Raw genomic sequence first — 16794 nt, forward strand, 5'->3', positions numbered from 1 at the left:
CAGAGCACGTACGAGGATGCGGACGCTGCGACGGCGTCGGGCAAGACAGGAGCACGTACACCAGCACCGACGTCGATGAGTCCACGTACGAGAATGCGGACGCTGCGGCGGCTTCGGAAAGAGCAGAGCGCGTACACTAACTCGGACGCATAAGAGAACACGTTCGAGAATGCGGGCGCTGCGGAGGCTCGGTCAAGACCGGAGCGCGTACAATCAACTCGGACGCCGACCAGAGCACGTACGAGGATGCGGACGCTGCGACGGCGTCGGGCAAGACAGGAGCACGTACACCAGCACCGACGTCGATGAGTCCACGTACGAGAATGCGGACGCTGCGGCGGCTTCGGAAAGAGCAGAGCGCGTACACTAACTCGGACGTCGACGAAAAAAAACACTCAAGAGTCGCTCTGACAGCGGGGCCGACGCACGAAGAGAAAATCTACATTTTTGATGAAGGGCCTCCCGCCACTTTCTTTCGTTGTGTGGTTAACATGCTGCAACTAAATAGTAGAAAGTTAACTAAGTAGTAGAAACTAAAACCAAGACGTTTGGGCAAAATGGCGAGGGGTTTGGTCCCCGCCTAAACTTTTCAAAAGGCGAAAAGGTTCGCCTTTTCCACCACTGCATCCAGCCCACACCACACCATCGATTGTTTTGCCCAGCTCACCCCGTTCTCGTCTTGTTCAGAGACGAATACACTCGGCCGCAGTATCTAAAAGAAACGCTTTCAAGGACCCCGCTTGACTTTGCGCCTTTCTCGATGTCTAATAACCCCCATATTGCGACGTTCACATAGGCTCCGCCAGCTTACCTTGATTCGCTGAATTGGAAAGCGATCCGCTGGCTGCACAAAATCGGTCGTGTTAGGCGGGAAAAAGCGCGCGCGCGTTGGCAGCTCACGTGCAGCCTTCTGCATCTCTTCGCCTGCCTATCCACTTGCGTTATCGAGTCATAACTGGCGCTCTTTGGCGAACGGGCCTGCTGGCCCCCAACTGTGAGTTTCGCGCAGCCATTTAGCCATGATGCGATGGTTGATGAACGCACTCGAGTATGTACGATAGCAGACCCCATTCACACATATATGGGGGGCTTGAATAGGATAGTTGGACTTGGCGCTCTAGATGATCAGTATTAAGCAGAGGAGTTTGGCATTGGCACCACCCTTAACCCCAGTGAAATTTATCCTAAGAGAAAGGATCAAACATTTCCGAGCCAAAAATAGGCTGCTTGATTATATCGTATGGCCTCTTTTGCGATAGGATAAAATTGTCTACATTCACTCTTCATCGCCCCCTTCAACTCAAGCGATTCCGCGCGGATTGCTCCAACTAGCATGGCCGACTCCGATGATGAAGAATTGCTATCAGAGCGTGAAGATGACGGCGAGCTTGATAGTTCGACCATCTCGAAGTGGAAGAGACGTCATTAGAGCTCGGTATTGATGATGTGGAGCAATACCTTCTCGCGAAGGCAAGACTAGAGGTCCCCCGGGTGGCTGAGCGTCTGATGGCGCGTATGTACGGCAAACGTTCACGTCCTCTCCAGCCTGAACTTCCTGTTGAGGACATCGTACAGTTGTGGCTAGATCCGACCGTGCTGATGCTGACAATGCAGCATATAAATGCAAATATGGATACCAGCGAGTTTGCAACGGTGAATGAAGTAAAAAAAATGCTTGAAGTGGAGCTGTGGTTGTGCTTCTACAGTATTTCGCCGACAAAGCTCTATGCTGAAGAAAACAAGAGGTACTATCCTCCTGCAAACAAAGCAATGAATTGTAGACGTTGTTGAATGCACGTGGGACCCCAAGTGCGGCTATTTCTACTTCTTCAGACTTTTGGAATGCCCCATTTTCACCGGACCGCCACTTATCTCAAGCAATGGATGCAATTCGTCGAGTGTGCTCCAAAATTGGATTTGTAAACGAAGTTTCGATTGCCAGTCTGGATGATGATTTGTTGAGACTTCGCTCAAAATCGGTTGATGATCTCGGGCTGACGAGAACTCGAAATCCAGCAAAAGGGCAAGCATGTAACGCACATGTTGCTATATATTCTGATAGTACGCACTAACACGATCATGTGCCTAGATTCGGCCCTGTACAACACGGCATCGTGTCGCTGGTCACCGGATTATTCTTGTGTAGTCATGTGGCGTCCAGAGGTGAGACCGTGGTTGACGTGCTGCGAATTCTAATGCGATCGCTCTGTGGTGTATCCACGGATAGCCAAATTAAACTCCCGGGGGTTGTCTTTGCTTTGGATCGTGGATATCAGTCCAAGGAAGTAAACCGCCAAATTATGGAGTGTGGCGGCATAGTTATCGGGACTCATAAACGTGATCACAGCTTTCCGTTCACATACGGAAAACTTGGTACTCAGAGGCAGACAGTGATGACGGAGAAAGGTGTCAAAACTACAAAATGGGCTACCATGAAGCACTCTGTCAGATCTACAGAGAGCACTTCTACGATGTGCGCTTTGGTTTATCGCTCTGGGCTTGGTAGTGTTGTACTATGCAACACTTCACTTAAATCGGCTGGTCCTGGAAAATGGTCGTATATTCCATTGCCTAGACCACAACAAGCTCATCGTGACATCCAAGGAAACGAATTTGCGAGTTTTGAAAGACGTGTGCTTATTCTGACGGAATGTCAGAGAACTCCCGACTGGTTTCTCATGCGCCAATTTCGCATTACTGGACTTGTTGCAGTTCAGATTCTCCGCGCAATTGTTAAGACTTCTGAGAGTCCTGGCGAGCTAGAACAAGCCTCCGAGAATCGGTGCAGTGTTTATCACAACTTGGCGCAGCAGACTACCGTTCAACTGGTGCAGAAAATATTAGGTATTATGACCGATTCAATCTCTGGTGCATCCCGATCTTCAACTGGTAGTGAGATTCCATCAGAATCGGCTCTCAGCACAATGAAAAATAATGAGTTGCAACAACTGTGTCGTGATCAAGGACTCACAGTGTCAGGAAACAAACGTGAGCTTATCGGCCGTCTTTTGAACGGGGAAAGTGACACAAATTCGAAAAAGAACACGATTAAATCTCCCGCTGCAGCGCTACTTAGCGCTTGGTTCTTAGCTCCAATATCGTCTACGGACATGAAAGTTGATCTAAGAACGAGGAAAACATTTGCTCACGTGTACCAAGGTTTCTTGAAGCACACTCAAACTTTCGCATTCTTCACACAAAGTCTTATGGTCTCCTTTGTTGGTACGTTGAACGACTGCCACAGCTACGTACCATTATTGATTTGTGAGAATGATGCATGATATAGCCCTGACGAGCGCTATTTGGCATTTTCTCCGAATGATATCGCATTGGTAACTCGGCCTTCTAGTAATGATTCGTTTTGTTGCTGTACTGGAGTATAAAACGAAGACTAGAGGCAATACTGTCGACACAGAGCGAAATATTGCAGTGCGATGCGGTAAATTCGCAGCTGTAGAGCTGAATTCCCATTCTGATAGTCGGTACTTGAAGACGTTGATTCCCGACCAAGGGCACCGATCTCAGCTGCTACACAACATCATTTCTGGGTCTCTAAGAGATGGATTCATTGTGTATGCGTCGTCAACAGCAATACTTCGTGTCGTTCACGTTGTAATTGGTGACGATATTGTGGATGCTTATCGACTTGCTCTCCGGAATATCAAAGAAGCATGCATGGACTGGATCTACACACCCGACGCTCCCGTACCGCCGTTTACAGTAGACGAATTAGGATATTGTGGAGACGTATCAACGCTGAAGCAGCATCTCGCGTTATGGCGAATAGTTGTGGCTAAAGCCGAAGAACGTGGAGGCCCACTACCTGCAGCAAAACACATAATCCCCAGCGTGATAGCGATCTGGAATCGAGTCAAAGGAGGAATCGACGTATATCCCGGTACCTGAAGAATATAAAGCCATCGCACGAGCATTTACCACCCCTCGCTGCTATTTGGCTGCGGTTTTTGATGACTTAAGTTTACAACGCGTTCCAGTCAGCCCAGTTACTCAGCGTACGTTGTACATGCAATCAATACACTGTACAGTGTACATGTACTCATTTCTGCGTATGCTTTGCTTAATTCAGGGAACCGCGTTCTTAATGGACGAAGATAGGTGCAAGTCCTACAGCAACTACCAACAACACAAAAGTAAAAATGCATCATTTCGAAATTTTTGCCGAGATGCCGCAAGCTGTTTGGGAGGAAACGCTTATGACGACGACAGTATCGATGCACCGAGACGGCCGCTTTCTGAGGTTGATACAAATGTCTTGAGCGCGAATGAGCTGGGAAGCACTTTTTTGAAGCCGCATTCGTTTGCGTGCCGGGTACGTGATCATTTTGACGATGACCCCGAATGGCGGAAGCTTCGAAAGTCCAGTCGAGAGCTTCACAACGAGGTATGATTAGCTCATTCATTATGTGGTTGTGAAGCTAGAAAATTGACACTAACTACGGTACTTCAGAGGTTGCTGCTTTCCGGAAAACAACTTCGATGTGTGCTGTGCTGTGAACGAGATCATGGTGAAGAGAACACTACCCGCCATCGACTAGGATATAAGACTAGATACGAATGCTCCTTATGCAAGGTTGCTCTTTGCCAGACGTCACGCTGGGAGAACGATGAATCTTGCTTTGACAAATTTCATTCATCAGCCAAGCTGCCCGATGCATGTCAGCAAGCAGCAACAAAGTCCAGGCAAACTCGTGCTCCACCCCCATTGCGTAAAAGATCACAAGCATCGGTTGAACAGTTTGAGCGACGAGTCACCCGACACAAATCAAAGCCACTGCGGCGATCGGTAAGATTGTCTACTGAGTCCGCCGCATAATAGTTTATCCTAGGAACTAGGATAAAACTCCATCTTTAGCAAAGATTAAGCGTCGCACTTAAGCTTGTCTTTACAACATCAGTGCGCATGCGTTTGGGCTGAGGTCCTCGAACCTTGCTAAACGAAGTCTTAACGTCATGATGAGCCTCAAGTTTTTTTCAATTTGTGCTCTGGTTGCTCCAAGAGAGGCCATCAAAAGTTGATCCTTCCATTTATCATACCAAAATAGCTCACTGGGGTTAACTAGGACGCAAATTGCAATACCTACCCCACCTATTGACATAAATTAAAAGGAGGTCAGTACTTACACAGATACTCAAGCATATTTAAATCAGTACTTCGTATCTGAAACGATGCTACTGCATCTGCGAACAAGAATCCATTGAAGTACGAGTCACGGTCGTACGATCTGCAAAGGGGACCAAAACGGCAAATTTGATACCAGGTAGTACCGTACAAACTGTCCGCAGAAATGAACCTGTTTTATTTCTAGTTTGACGTGGGAATCAGTGCTGTACAGGGAACTTGGGGGTGTTACGTTAGCTGCTCACATGTACAATTCAAAGTGATACCACCACATTTACAGCTTGCTGCTGACGGGTCCAGTGAAAACACTCTCGAATCGCTCGCGCTGCATATTCTTCAGCCGGTATCCGTTGCAGAAATCAAGCGCGGCCCCAACTTTGCGATCTGCTTGCTGCAGCTTTGTAACTAGCAACCAGGAAGCATCAGCACATCGAAGCCAGAGCGCCTGGCGTTTCTTTTCGAAGAAGAAGGTCCCAGCCTCTGCTGGTCCGTTGCGATCCTCGTCGGCTTCAACTAAAGATGGGGGTGCTGTTAAAATACTACGCTCGAGCAGGTCATCATACTTGACGAAATAACGCACCAGATTGCAGCTCTTCAGCGGTTGGGAGCCGGACCTCGATCAACTTGACCACCTTTCCTCTAAACTGGACTTTTACTCCAACCGAGCTGCTCAGTGCCTGCCACCGCTAGAAGATAAGCGTAGAACCACGAATGAAACATGAGTACATAGTAAACCATGCGTGCAATAAAAACTCCTGTTCTTACGTGGAAGATGTCGCTAGCTGCTTCGTTAAGGAAGATAAGCCCATCCTTGAACGTCAGCTTGGGGGCCTTACAGGCGACGGCGTCGTCCTGCGTCACTGCGGTCTTCTTAAGCATCGGTAGATCACCCAGCGTTTTTACGATACAATCCGCTCCAAACGATGCGAGTTCCTTCGCAAGGCTATATTATACCACGAAAGCACGAAAAAAACTCGTTAGTACCGACCCTCAAAGATGAAGAAAAAACGGGTTGGACACACTCATGGCATTGGATACCGGGCTTGATATCGTAATGTTTCTGAAGTAGAATACGCCCGACGTCGAAAGCCTTCGGGTCGATCTCGATCACTGACACGCCTGTGGTTGAGTCGCCGTTCAAGAGAGCATGGTGGATCGGTGCAGGGCCCCGGTACTGCAACCATCAAACAGCGAAATAAATTCCCAGCGGTCCAATCCAGCTTTACTATCAACACACGAACCTTTGGCAGTAGTGACGGGTGCATATTGATCGCACCATGATGCAAGTTCTTCAGCATGTGCGGGTGCTGCAACCAAAACCAGATAGCGTCACCAAATGAGCTCGGATCTTCGCTTCAGACAGCCACACATACCAGAAAGTAGCCAAAGGACACGACTACGCCCACGTCAAAATGACTAGTAGCAGGAAAGTCCCACGTCTTAAGCGACTTTAAATGCGACGGCGTGTCGTAGGCCTTGTAGCCACAGCGCTGTGCAAATCTCTTGACTGGCACTGGTTCATCCTTTTTACGGCCGTTCATGGGTCGGTCCGATGGACAAACGACCTCAATGTGCTCAATTAGACGGTTGCCCACATTCTCTTCATTGCTTCAATGTCCACATGCACGCAGGATTGAGTGCGTGAAAGGAGAGCCACACGATCCAATTGGTGCACGTACCTGCTGGCGTGCAGCGCCTTGAGTGTGGCGAGCGACACATCGTCCGTGCCGAAGAAGAGGACACGGTAAGGTGGTTGGCCAGGTGCAGCGAGCGAAAAGTGACGGCTATTCAGTGACGCAGCGTGGCGTCGAGCAATGAACGTCATTTTCCGCATGTAGGGGTACAGTTCTTAGCGTAACCCTTTCATTATGAAATTCGGCAGGATACCGATTGTGCTCATTAGCATCACATTTGACGGCTCTCGATTGGATAAAACCCAAATCTGATCCGGTCATTCATTGGGCAATACCCTTCGAAGGTCGGACTGGATATCTGGTCCGAATACTTGCCTAGTCCCTTTGCAACCCCCAAGTCAAAACCTCGGAGTCCGCCGGCATCGACACTACAGAGAAGACAATGCAATCCGCAGGCAATTCAAGGCAGGAGGAGATGCCTGCTCCTCCTGTAGCTGATGCAGTCCATGAAGCTCTTGCACCGACACCCGCCGCGACGATGACTTCGACTCCTGCGGGCATCCAAGAAGACGTTCAATCCTCAAACGCACCGTATGCGGCAGCGCAGCCGACGCCAAGCGCGATGAAGATGGCGTCGACGCTTCCGCCTATCGCCATAGCGCAACCGCTGGGCAACATTAACCAGATCCAGTCGCATCGGGAGGGCGGAAGCAACATTCCCGTGAACCCGAACGCCCCGCAAGGCATCTATCAGAGCGGGCACAACAGCGCAAACCCAAGTCATCCGTACGTGACTGTCATGGCCATGGCCCCAATTTCGGGCGATGGGGAGGCAGACAATTTGCGCTTTGCATTCTTGCAAAAGTGCCGATGGATGGCGGGCTGCTTGATGGCGTATTACGTGGCGACCTTCTTGTTCCTGCAGCCGTTTATTCTAGGCACACTGGGTCTGCTTACGGCGTTTATGGGCTACTATGGCTCGCGGCCGCCTGTGGACGCGATGAGGCTCAAATGGCTGCGCTGGTACATTTGGGCGAACTACGTCATGCTGATCCTCAATATGTGGCTGCTAGTAGTGACGCTGGTATTCTCGGGGAGCATGTTCACCTATGGGGATACCGACGGCAGTGATAGCGACAGCAGCGCCGAGGATGAGTACATGGAATCAACATACTACTACTCCAACAGTGCTGGGCTATTCGTTGGGCTGTTAGTGGCTGCTAACACGATCATGCACCTGCGCTGCCTGCGTACGGCACAGCTCTTGGTCGCTGAGCTAGCGAACGCTGGAGTTGAGCGACAACCAGCGCCTGCCGTGATGCTCGCAACTGCCAATCCCGCCTCAACAGTGTAAAGCTGTAGCTTATTAGAGAACGAAGTGGGTGCTGTCTGTAACAATCAATGCATGTGCTTACCGTAGGTACATGTAATTGTATTTTGCTCCGAAATGTTCCTCGCCTTTTTCAGCCAATCACATGTCTCACATCTAATGCAAATCGACACGTTTAGCATTAGGCGAGTATCCTCCGCGTGGCAACATGTACTCGGTCTGGACGCGTGCGAACTCCGTGTTCTTTACGTCGCTGATGGCCCTGGCCATCATGTGTACCCTCACAGCCATCAGCACGTACATGCACGAACCAGCGCCGGTCGTGAGGCGTCTGGAGATGACCAAGCTGCACTCGCTGCGCAACTACCGTGATAAGGCAGACCGCGCCACGCTCTCGTTCGACCTGGACGCCGGTGCGCTCGCTGGCTATAATAAATACTACTCTGTGGGCTGTTATACTGACATCTATGTATATTATGGTAGATCTGAGCTCCGTGTTTAATTGGAACGTGAAGCAGCTCTTCGTGTACGTAATGGCCGACTTCGAGACCGCCAGCAACTCCCGCAACCAAGTGGTCGTCTGGGACAAGATTGTGCAGACAATGGAAGCTGCTAGCCAGCTGCAGCTCCAGGATGAAGGCGTCAAGTACTTTTTGGCCGATCAGTACGACGAGTTGCGCGGCGCAAATGTGACGCTCACTCTCGAGTGGGACATCATGCCTGTATGCGGCCGCCTCTTTGTGCACACTAGCGACACCAAGGCGAACTTTGCGATGCCAGACAAGTATCAGGGCAAAGCGCCCAAAGCTGGCGGTCGCTTTTAGAGAGAGAGGAAAGCTTTGAGACTCATGTCGATGACAGTCACCAATTGCTCTTCACTTTGTTCCCCTTTCAAGTCCCTGTCTGTTCAGGGTTTTTTGGTTTACCTACTTGAGGTTCTCATCAGTTTGTTTGTATTAGACACTTCATTTGTTCTCGAATCGAGCGCGGAGAGCTGCAACGCCTGACAGTGTCGTCGTTGCCTTTTTCTTCTCTGGTGTGGGAGGCTCCTTTGGTGCATCTGGAGCAGGAGACGCTGCCCCCGTGGCATCACTCTGGGTACGCGTCAGCGCTACGAAGTCGATGTTGCCATTGGAGTTCTCCTTGCGCCTCTGTTTCATCCGAGCAGCAATTGTCTTGATCTGGTTCATCTCAGCGGCAGGGCCGGCAGCAGAGCGACTGCTGTTGAAGACCTGCTCGGTCTCAGCTCGAAGCATGGAGGTGTCGATACTGGCAGCTGATCGCGCTTTGTGTAATTTCCTGTGTCTCCTCCGCTCCGACTTGACGCTTCCGTTGTCCTCCATACCGTGGTCATATCTAGCTGCGTGGTATGCACTCCTGCGCATGGGCGGTAGATCGTTAGCCTCCTCACGAGCAGCTACGAAGACATTATCAGTGGACCGATGTCGCAGTAAGACTGACGAAGGTGGAGGTCCAGGTGGTAGTGGAGGTTGCCTATACTCGGACACTGTCGATGTCTCCGTAGCTTCCTCCCCGTTCTCTTCCTCCTCGTTGATCCGGAGACTTAGAGGAATACTGCGCGCCAGACGTAACTGATCGTTAAATTTACGCGAGTTCTTGCGTCGCTTCATCAATTTATCCTTGTGCTTGCTGTCGCCGGATTCGGATGAATCATCGTCAATACCTAATATGGAAGGCATCGGTTCGTCACTTGCTGAAGAGCCTGACGCGACCAAAGTGCCGAACAGGTTTTCCCACGATTCGTCACCATCTTCACCTAGAACGGTGGATGCAATGATCTTCATTTCCTCCACGTCACGCACACTACCAGCATACGAAGCCGTGATGGACGAGCTTTCAATCACAGTCGTTGCGTTGGACGCACTGGACTCTCCACGTCCACGACCGAACTTCGACAGAATGCCATCAACGCCAGCACCACTTGCACCTCGACCACTTGAGAATGACGACCAGTCGGGTAGCGTGAAGGATGTGAACTGCACATCGGCCGTTCGCGCAGCAGGGACTCTACTGCTACTGCGTCCAGAGAGTTCGCTATCACGTTCAGAAGGACGCTGCCAATCATCATCTGCCATTCCCATGGGCTCTTCTCGTTTTTCCTCGTATTCGTCCTCTTGCGATCGCTCCAGCGCCATACCCTGAACTGACGACAGCAAGCTAATGCGCTGGTCCTCGCCTAGTTCATAAGCAAAACACACATTGCGGGCGAATTGAAGAAGCTGTCGTCGCGTAAAACCAAAGCTAGAGAGATGGTACAAGTAGGCCGACGCTTGTCCGTAAACAATGTTGTGGACCTCCAGCACCTTATGCGCTCGTTCAGGGTCAGGCAGAAAATACCACGGCGTGTCCGTCGACGTCTTCCTGAGTTCCTCCGCCACACTTTCTAGCAGCGCGTCTCCCCAGAAGGCTGCTACACGCCACGCCGCATGGTCTTTCAGCGCAACATGGAGATATTCCTGCCCGTCCTTGCTGGTTTTACGGTAAAAAGTCTGCAGCATGTTCATGAGGTGCTTGGTAGACCGTGTGTCATGCTGCGCAAGACATGCATCTAGCAGCAAACGCAGCGCCGCTGCAAGTCTCGAAAAACCCTCACGTGTCAATTCGCGATCGTGAGTTCTCTGATGTGTGAGGCAATCCAGTATGATGCGTCGAACAACGCCTAAGCGATACATTGACTGTGTGGCTGAAGCTGAGGCATCCGTGAACTTGCCACGGTGCTTTGATGACGTACCTGAAGAGGTTAGTGCTGTGGAAGGGAGAAGAGCAGCTTCGGGCTCTACGAAGCAACTCGATACAAAATCTTTGATAACCTCAACGTCCTTCTCGGATACACCCGAAGCTTTTAGCTTGGCAACGTCCTCTTGTGACCCTGAAATTGACAAATAGCTCTCAGGTTCAGCCGAATGTCGCGATTGCTGTTCGTAGCGCCACGACACACGATGCCACTCCATCAAACCTAGCGCCTTGGCATGACGGTGTGTAAGTTCTGGAGTCATACTATCCACAATATACTGCTGCACCACCGAGTCACGGTCCATGGCTTTAAGTGTTCGCTGCAGATCCGCCATCGCTTCAATTTCTGCCTGTAATATCGCCACTTTGGTCTCCACGAACTGCCCGATAACAATCAATAGCGTGTCGAGTCGGTCTTCCTCCACAGTCTGCGAGAGCTCGGAAGCCTCTTCCACGACCTCATCTCGTCTAGCAATCGCACTTATCAACATTGTCCTCGCGTCGTCGTATTCAGCGCCGGCTGCTTCATCCTCACCAAAAGCATTAGAGAAACGGTATTGTGCCGTCTGGAAGGCACGCTTCACCTCCGGGTTGTTTGGCTGCACTTGATACGTAGCTTCATTCGCAGCCAGCACCGTCTTCCAATGGGCAAGTTCGTCCGCCGCACGCGTGACGCGTTGTCGTGCCTTGTCCATCTTCTTCTCCGCCAGCTGCACATCGGACACACAACGCTGCACCAGGTTGTAAACGTCACGTGCCCATCGCTTCGACTTGCCAGAATTCTCCAGTGGTTTGGTCATATCCATGTAGGCCTTGCTAGCTGCCAAGTGCTTGTTGCCTAGCACCTGGTTGTACGTTCGCATCTGCGTGAAAAAGTCCTGGAAACAAGACTGAGCCACTTCCTGTGGCTGTAATGCCGGTAGACAAGCATCACTTAAGTGGGTCTGCGCCACCATGTGCTGCGTGGCTGACGCCGCCTTTAGGTACTTGCGGAGTTGCTTGCGGACCTTGACACCGCTCTCCACACGTTCGCTCGCGCGTACAAACGGCACCTGGCGGAAAGAGGGCGCCCCTGAGCCACCATGAGCAGGAGTGGGACGCTCACCCAGCATGTAGGGCGGCGTAGGGACCATTGTCGTCGCCATGGTGGAGCTGGAGCCGAAAGAACGCACAGAGTGAGGCACCCTTGGGCTTAGGCTGCGTGGACGGCGATGTCGCAGGCGCCGTGGAGCCAGTAGAGACAGTGAAGGGGTCGCCAGAAAGCGTCGAGGAAAGGACTCACTGGACGATGACTCCGAGTCGGACGATGTGAGTAGCGCGGGGAAGTTCGCCTCGGACGCGGAGCTGCTTCGCCGGCGGTGTCGTCGACGCTTAATGCGAGATGGGAAAGAGCGCAAATAATTGGTAGAAATTGGGCGCATTCCACGAACCTAACGTTTGCTCAAATCTGGCACTGTTGCGTAACGGATCTCTAATTTAGAGATCGTCGCTTGGACAGAAGCTCTCCTTCACGAGCTGCTGAATCTATCTATGCTTCAAGCATACAAGCATTGCTTGGTCTTCCACCTAGAAGCGCAGCCTGTTTTGCTATGCTTTATGCATGGAGGACTTGTGGACCGTTTGCGTGTCGAACATTGTGGCGTTGTGACGCTTGACAATTCAATTGAGTTTTAATGCGGGACCCCTTCACATTGTGAATCACAATGCTGCAAATGCTGACGTTTAGCCAAAAGTCACCGTAAACTCAAAGCGGACAATGTCATGTCACATGACTCATGTGAACCAGGCCACGATGATTCAGCCGTCAACCGTGCTTGGGTGGATAGCGCCATGTGAATAAAACTTTAAAGTGGAGCTTCTGGCAAACCTTGTCAATTGGAGGAAGTAATTGGGGCAAACAGCGCACCATAAATGAATTCGCGTTAAGTGTTTGATCATTTCGGCTTTCGTTTTGACTTCAACGAAAATTGTTGTTGGTCTTCATCTATGTCAATGGTTGCACCTTTGCATAGTGGCATATTGTACCAGCTACCTCTGAAAGCTGATGATCCGATACAAAAGGTCTCTTTAAAAGCTGCTAGTCAAGATATAGCTATGCTTTAGTCTGTACCAGTGTAGTTCTCCTAAAACCAACCATTTTAAGTCTGCTGCTAGGCAGCCTGCTTGTAGTGGGCCAACTCTAATCTAACTCACTTCGTCTTTTGACGCCTACAAGTATCTTCTTCTTTTTCTCTCTACTTCGTCTCGATCTGCTTACCGAGCTATAGGTTATGAGCCCAAGCCAAGCCTCAAGCGACGACTTCTCTCGCTCATCGGCGCCAAGAATTTCGACGTCTGGAAGACCCGTGTGTGCGCAGCACTCGATGGCAAGCACCTACTCGGCTTCGTGAAGCAGCCCGACTACGATGGTGTGTCTGAAGATGAGAGTGAATACAGCGGCAGCGATATGTCTGATGTCAACGATGAACCGCATGCCAACGCTACCAAGAACGTCGAAATCGACTCCGACGCTGTGGACTACGACGAAAGCGACGATGAGCTCAAGCTGATCTCGGACTCGGACGAAGACTCTGGGGCCAGCTCCGATACGAGGAAGGACCTCCCGGTAGTTCGACCATTTAACCATCGCGATACTCGCCGTGCACGCAAACGCACCAAGAAAGAGAAGCGCCAGCCTCTTAGCCAGCGCGAACGCCGTCGACAAGAAGCTAAGACCAAAGCCTTCTTGATGAAAACGATGGACAACATGCACGTGCGGCTGGTCAAAAATCTCACGACATCCTACGAGATATTCAACTACCTCTGCCAGAAGTACGAGGGAGCAGCCTTTCATGGTGATCCGTTCTTCATTCAATACTACTTGCTGGAGATCAAGTATGAGGAAGGCTCCGACTTAATTGAGTTCTTTCTCAAGCTTGAGAGCGCGATGAAAGCCGCGTCAGAAGACACCGAATCGGTGATGACCGAGGGACAGAAGTCTATCTACCTGTTCCACTCGATGCCCAAGTCGTGGAAGGGCGATCTCCGCATCTGGAAGGGCCAGCGGAAGTATATCCGTATGAAGACCTTAAGCAGAGCATTGAAGGCAAGGTTTGCGATCTTCAAGCTCAAGAGCGCTACATCTTGGCCAAGAGACCTCTGCAACCAAGGGTGAGAGAGCTCTAGTGGCTACCGGACCTCCTGTGACACAAGCTCAGGGCCGTGACAGCGCCAATGTCTGCTCCTACTGTGATCGCCCACGCCACAATTTTCGCCAATGCCGAATCCTTCAAAACGATTTGCGAGATGGACGTGTGAGGGCTGAGACAGTACTTCCTGTTCACTTCGCCTATAAGGGTAACTCGAAACGCGATCACCCGTACCAGAACTCGAACAAAGGTGGTAATGGACGACACGGCAAGAATAACAACAGCCGCGACTTCAAGGGCAACAACAGTAGTAGCAAGAACAAGCACGGAAATGGCGGCAAACAACGCGGCCAAGATCGCTACAAGGACCGCTCTCTTGAGTCAGACAATGACGAGGAAGATGACGACGACAGTGATTTTGGAAACAACCGCAAGGTAATCTCCCAAGGACGTCGTGACATCGGTCTCATCGCTGTTGCTACCACAGTCAATCCTCTGTTTAGCCTCACTGCTTAGGCCAAGGTAGAACCCGACCCCACCTGGACGATCGACTCTGTCTGCACTCGCCACGTCACGCATGAGTCTCAGTGGGATACCGACATCACCTCCAGTGGTGGATCAATTATGGTTGGTGGTAATAACCAAATCCCCATCGAAGGCATTGGACGGGTCGATCTGGAAGTCACTGACTCCAAGGGCACTATGCAGAAGCTTATCCTTCGTAGCGTCCTGTATGCTCCCCAGCTCCAATTCAGTCTGCTATCAATTCCAGCAGCTGTGAAACACGACTTTCGCTTCAGCTTTGACCGCAAAGAGTGCTATATGCAAACTGACCAGCGCTTCAAGATCAAAGCGCTTATGGCTACTATTTCGGATCTGTATCAGCTCCAAGCCAAACCAGCGGCACCTCCAGCGGCTCTCATTGCCTCAGGTAAGCAACGTTTCTTTCTGCTCCTACAAAAACGCCTTGGACACCCTAACGTTCGTGTCTTGAATGACCTATCTAGGAACCAGGCCATACATGGACTCGATGGATCTATACCTCTAGGTCCAAAGATAGATTTCTTTTGTGCTGCCTGCACGCTAGCGAAGTCACACCGCTTCCCATTTTTCTCTAATATAGCTGTTAAACGTGCTACATCACCTTTGTCAAAAGCCCATTCAGATATCTGTGGTCTTCTACATGTGCCTAGCCTTACTGGTTGTCGCTACTTCTTGATCTTCATCGATGACTTTTCTCGATTCATGTTTACTTATGCAATTAAGAAACGTAGCGAGTTGTATGACTGCTACGAAGACTTCAGGAAGAAAGCCCTGTATATTTTCAGACAATATATATATATGTCATAGAGTACGCGTTCAGTGCTGAAGACAATGCAAACCAGGGTAACTTTGAGATTCAGCGGCTTCAAGCAGACAACGCTAAAGAGTACGAGCAGCTTGGCTGCATCATATTTTAAAAGTATGAAACTCACGCCCAGTTTACCAATGCATACACACCTCAGCAAAACGGAGTTGCAGAACGCCGCATGCGTACCATTATGGAGCGTGTCCGAGCCCTTCTACTTGACGGCAAGCTACCGAAGCAGTTATGGGCCGAGTGTGTCTGTCATGTGACCACTCTCATCAATATGACTCCTAGCTCCAAGACGGATGGACGAGCCCCGTATTAGCTTTGGCACAACCGTATTCCATCCATGCAGTACATCAAAGTATTCGGATGCAGCGGATATGTCCACATCACGGAGCAATACCGAGACAAACTCGACGCTAGAGCCCGTTTGTGCATGTATCTTGGTGTGCCTGACCATGAGAAAGGCTACCGTCTGATGGACATCAATACTCATGCAATTATCTACAGTCGTGATGTAGTTTTTAAAGAGGACGAATTTCCCTCTCTCACAGGCCTGACGTCTACTCCAGAGCCCACACAGTCCACGAATCGGCAGAAATCTACCGCTACACTTGTACCTGTACCTCTGCCACCTGCAACTGCTACTACAGTAGCACCGGAGCCTGAACATGTGTCAGAACCAGTGATCACACCGTCACCCACATCAGGCCCTGCAATGACAACAGCGCCAGGCACAGTGAACCAACGTGTACTTCCCTCACTGAGGGAGGCTATTGATCGAACAGCCATACATTATTCTTTTCGAACGGTGACGGACTCTAATCCTCCGCATCATTCGACTCCTAAGCGACCCCGCCTCTCTGCGGAAGCCATTGAAAGCTCTGAGGAAGCCAATGACGTAATCCTCAACTCTGAGGAAGACATACACGAACAGGAGCAACGTCAGCATGTACTATACACACTATTGTGCTTTGCAGATGGAATGTCCATCCGTTTTATAGCCTAGATCGAGCATGGTCGGAGCATAAAACCATGCGTAAAAATGAGATTGGAAGACGCAGGCATCGATTTGTTTAATCTGTGATAGAATTACCATTTCAAAACGGCAAAAAGGGTCGATTTACAGGATATCGATGTGGATTTGGTGGTTGATCGATCCCGAACGGTCGATTTGGCTGCGGTAGCTCGATTTATCAGCCAGTCTAGCAAGATCGATTTGTACTTTTATAGACCTCGATTTAATAAAACGACCTCTATTTATTATAAATCGAGCATCAGGCTCAGTGAAAAGGACAAAAGCATTGAAATGCACAATACTAGCTATTCGGCATGTGTCTGAGTCCACTACGTATCGGGAGGCAATGAAGTCTTCCCACGCTAACCAGTGGCATAAAGCAGCTAAATCGGAATACAAGTCCCTCATGGACAATCACACTTGGGTGTTGGTATCCCCT

At 50.3% G+C, this 16794-nt stretch overlaps 4 protein-coding genes across 4 annotated transcripts; 2 read left to right on the forward strand and 2 right to left on the reverse strand.

Annotated features, from left to right (window-relative positions):
• Positions 1 to 1034: 1034 nt before the first annotated feature.
• On the forward strand, positions 1035 to 3490 carry PITG_08204 (uncharacterized protein; the record flags this gene model as incomplete). Its single annotated transcript, XM_002904319.1, has 5 exons — positions 1035 to 1052; positions 1396 to 1517; positions 2090 to 2163; positions 2713 to 3222; positions 3480 to 3490. The coding sequence occupies 5 exons, from the start codon at positions 1035 to 1037 to the stop codon at positions 3488 to 3490; spliced, it is 735 nt and encodes a 244-aa protein (XP_002904365.1).
• A 1805-nt stretch (positions 3491 to 5295) lies between these two features.
• On the reverse strand, positions 5296 to 6991 carry PITG_08205 (methionyl-tRNA formyltransferase, putative; the record flags this gene model as incomplete). The annotated part of the gene is made up of 7 exons (XM_002904320.1): positions 5296 to 5653; positions 5721 to 5826; positions 5906 to 6083; positions 6163 to 6314; positions 6382 to 6447; positions 6514 to 6748; positions 6820 to 6991. 7 exons carry the CDS (start codon positions 6972 to 6974, stop codon positions 5415 to 5417), a joined length of 1131 nt encoding a protein of 376 aa, XP_002904366.1.
• Positions 6992 to 7186: 195 nt separating this feature from the next.
• On the forward strand, positions 7187 to 8928 carry PITG_08206 (signal peptidase complex subunit 3, putative; the record flags this gene model as incomplete). The annotated part of the gene is made up of 3 exons (XM_002904321.1): positions 7187 to 8024; positions 8284 to 8517; positions 8588 to 8928. 3 exons carry the CDS (start codon positions 7250 to 7252, stop codon positions 8926 to 8928), a joined length of 1350 nt encoding a protein of 449 aa, XP_002904367.1.
• A 141-nt stretch (positions 8929 to 9069) lies between these two features.
• PITG_08207 (uncharacterized protein) lies at positions 9070 to 12003 on the reverse strand (the record flags this gene model as incomplete). Its single annotated transcript, XM_002904322.1, has 1 exon — positions 9070 to 12003. One exon carries the CDS (start codon positions 12001 to 12003, stop codon positions 9070 to 9072), a length of 2934 nt encoding a protein of 977 aa, XP_002904368.1.
• Positions 12004 to 16794: the final 4791 nt, after the last annotated feature.

Source organism: Phytophthora infestans, genomic scaffold (assembly GCF_000142945.1).
Source record: "Phytophthora infestans T30-4 supercont1.12 genomic scaffold, whole genome shotgun sequence".
Classification (NCBI taxonomy): Eukaryota; Oomycota; class Peronosporomycetes; order Peronosporales; family Peronosporaceae; genus Phytophthora; species Phytophthora infestans.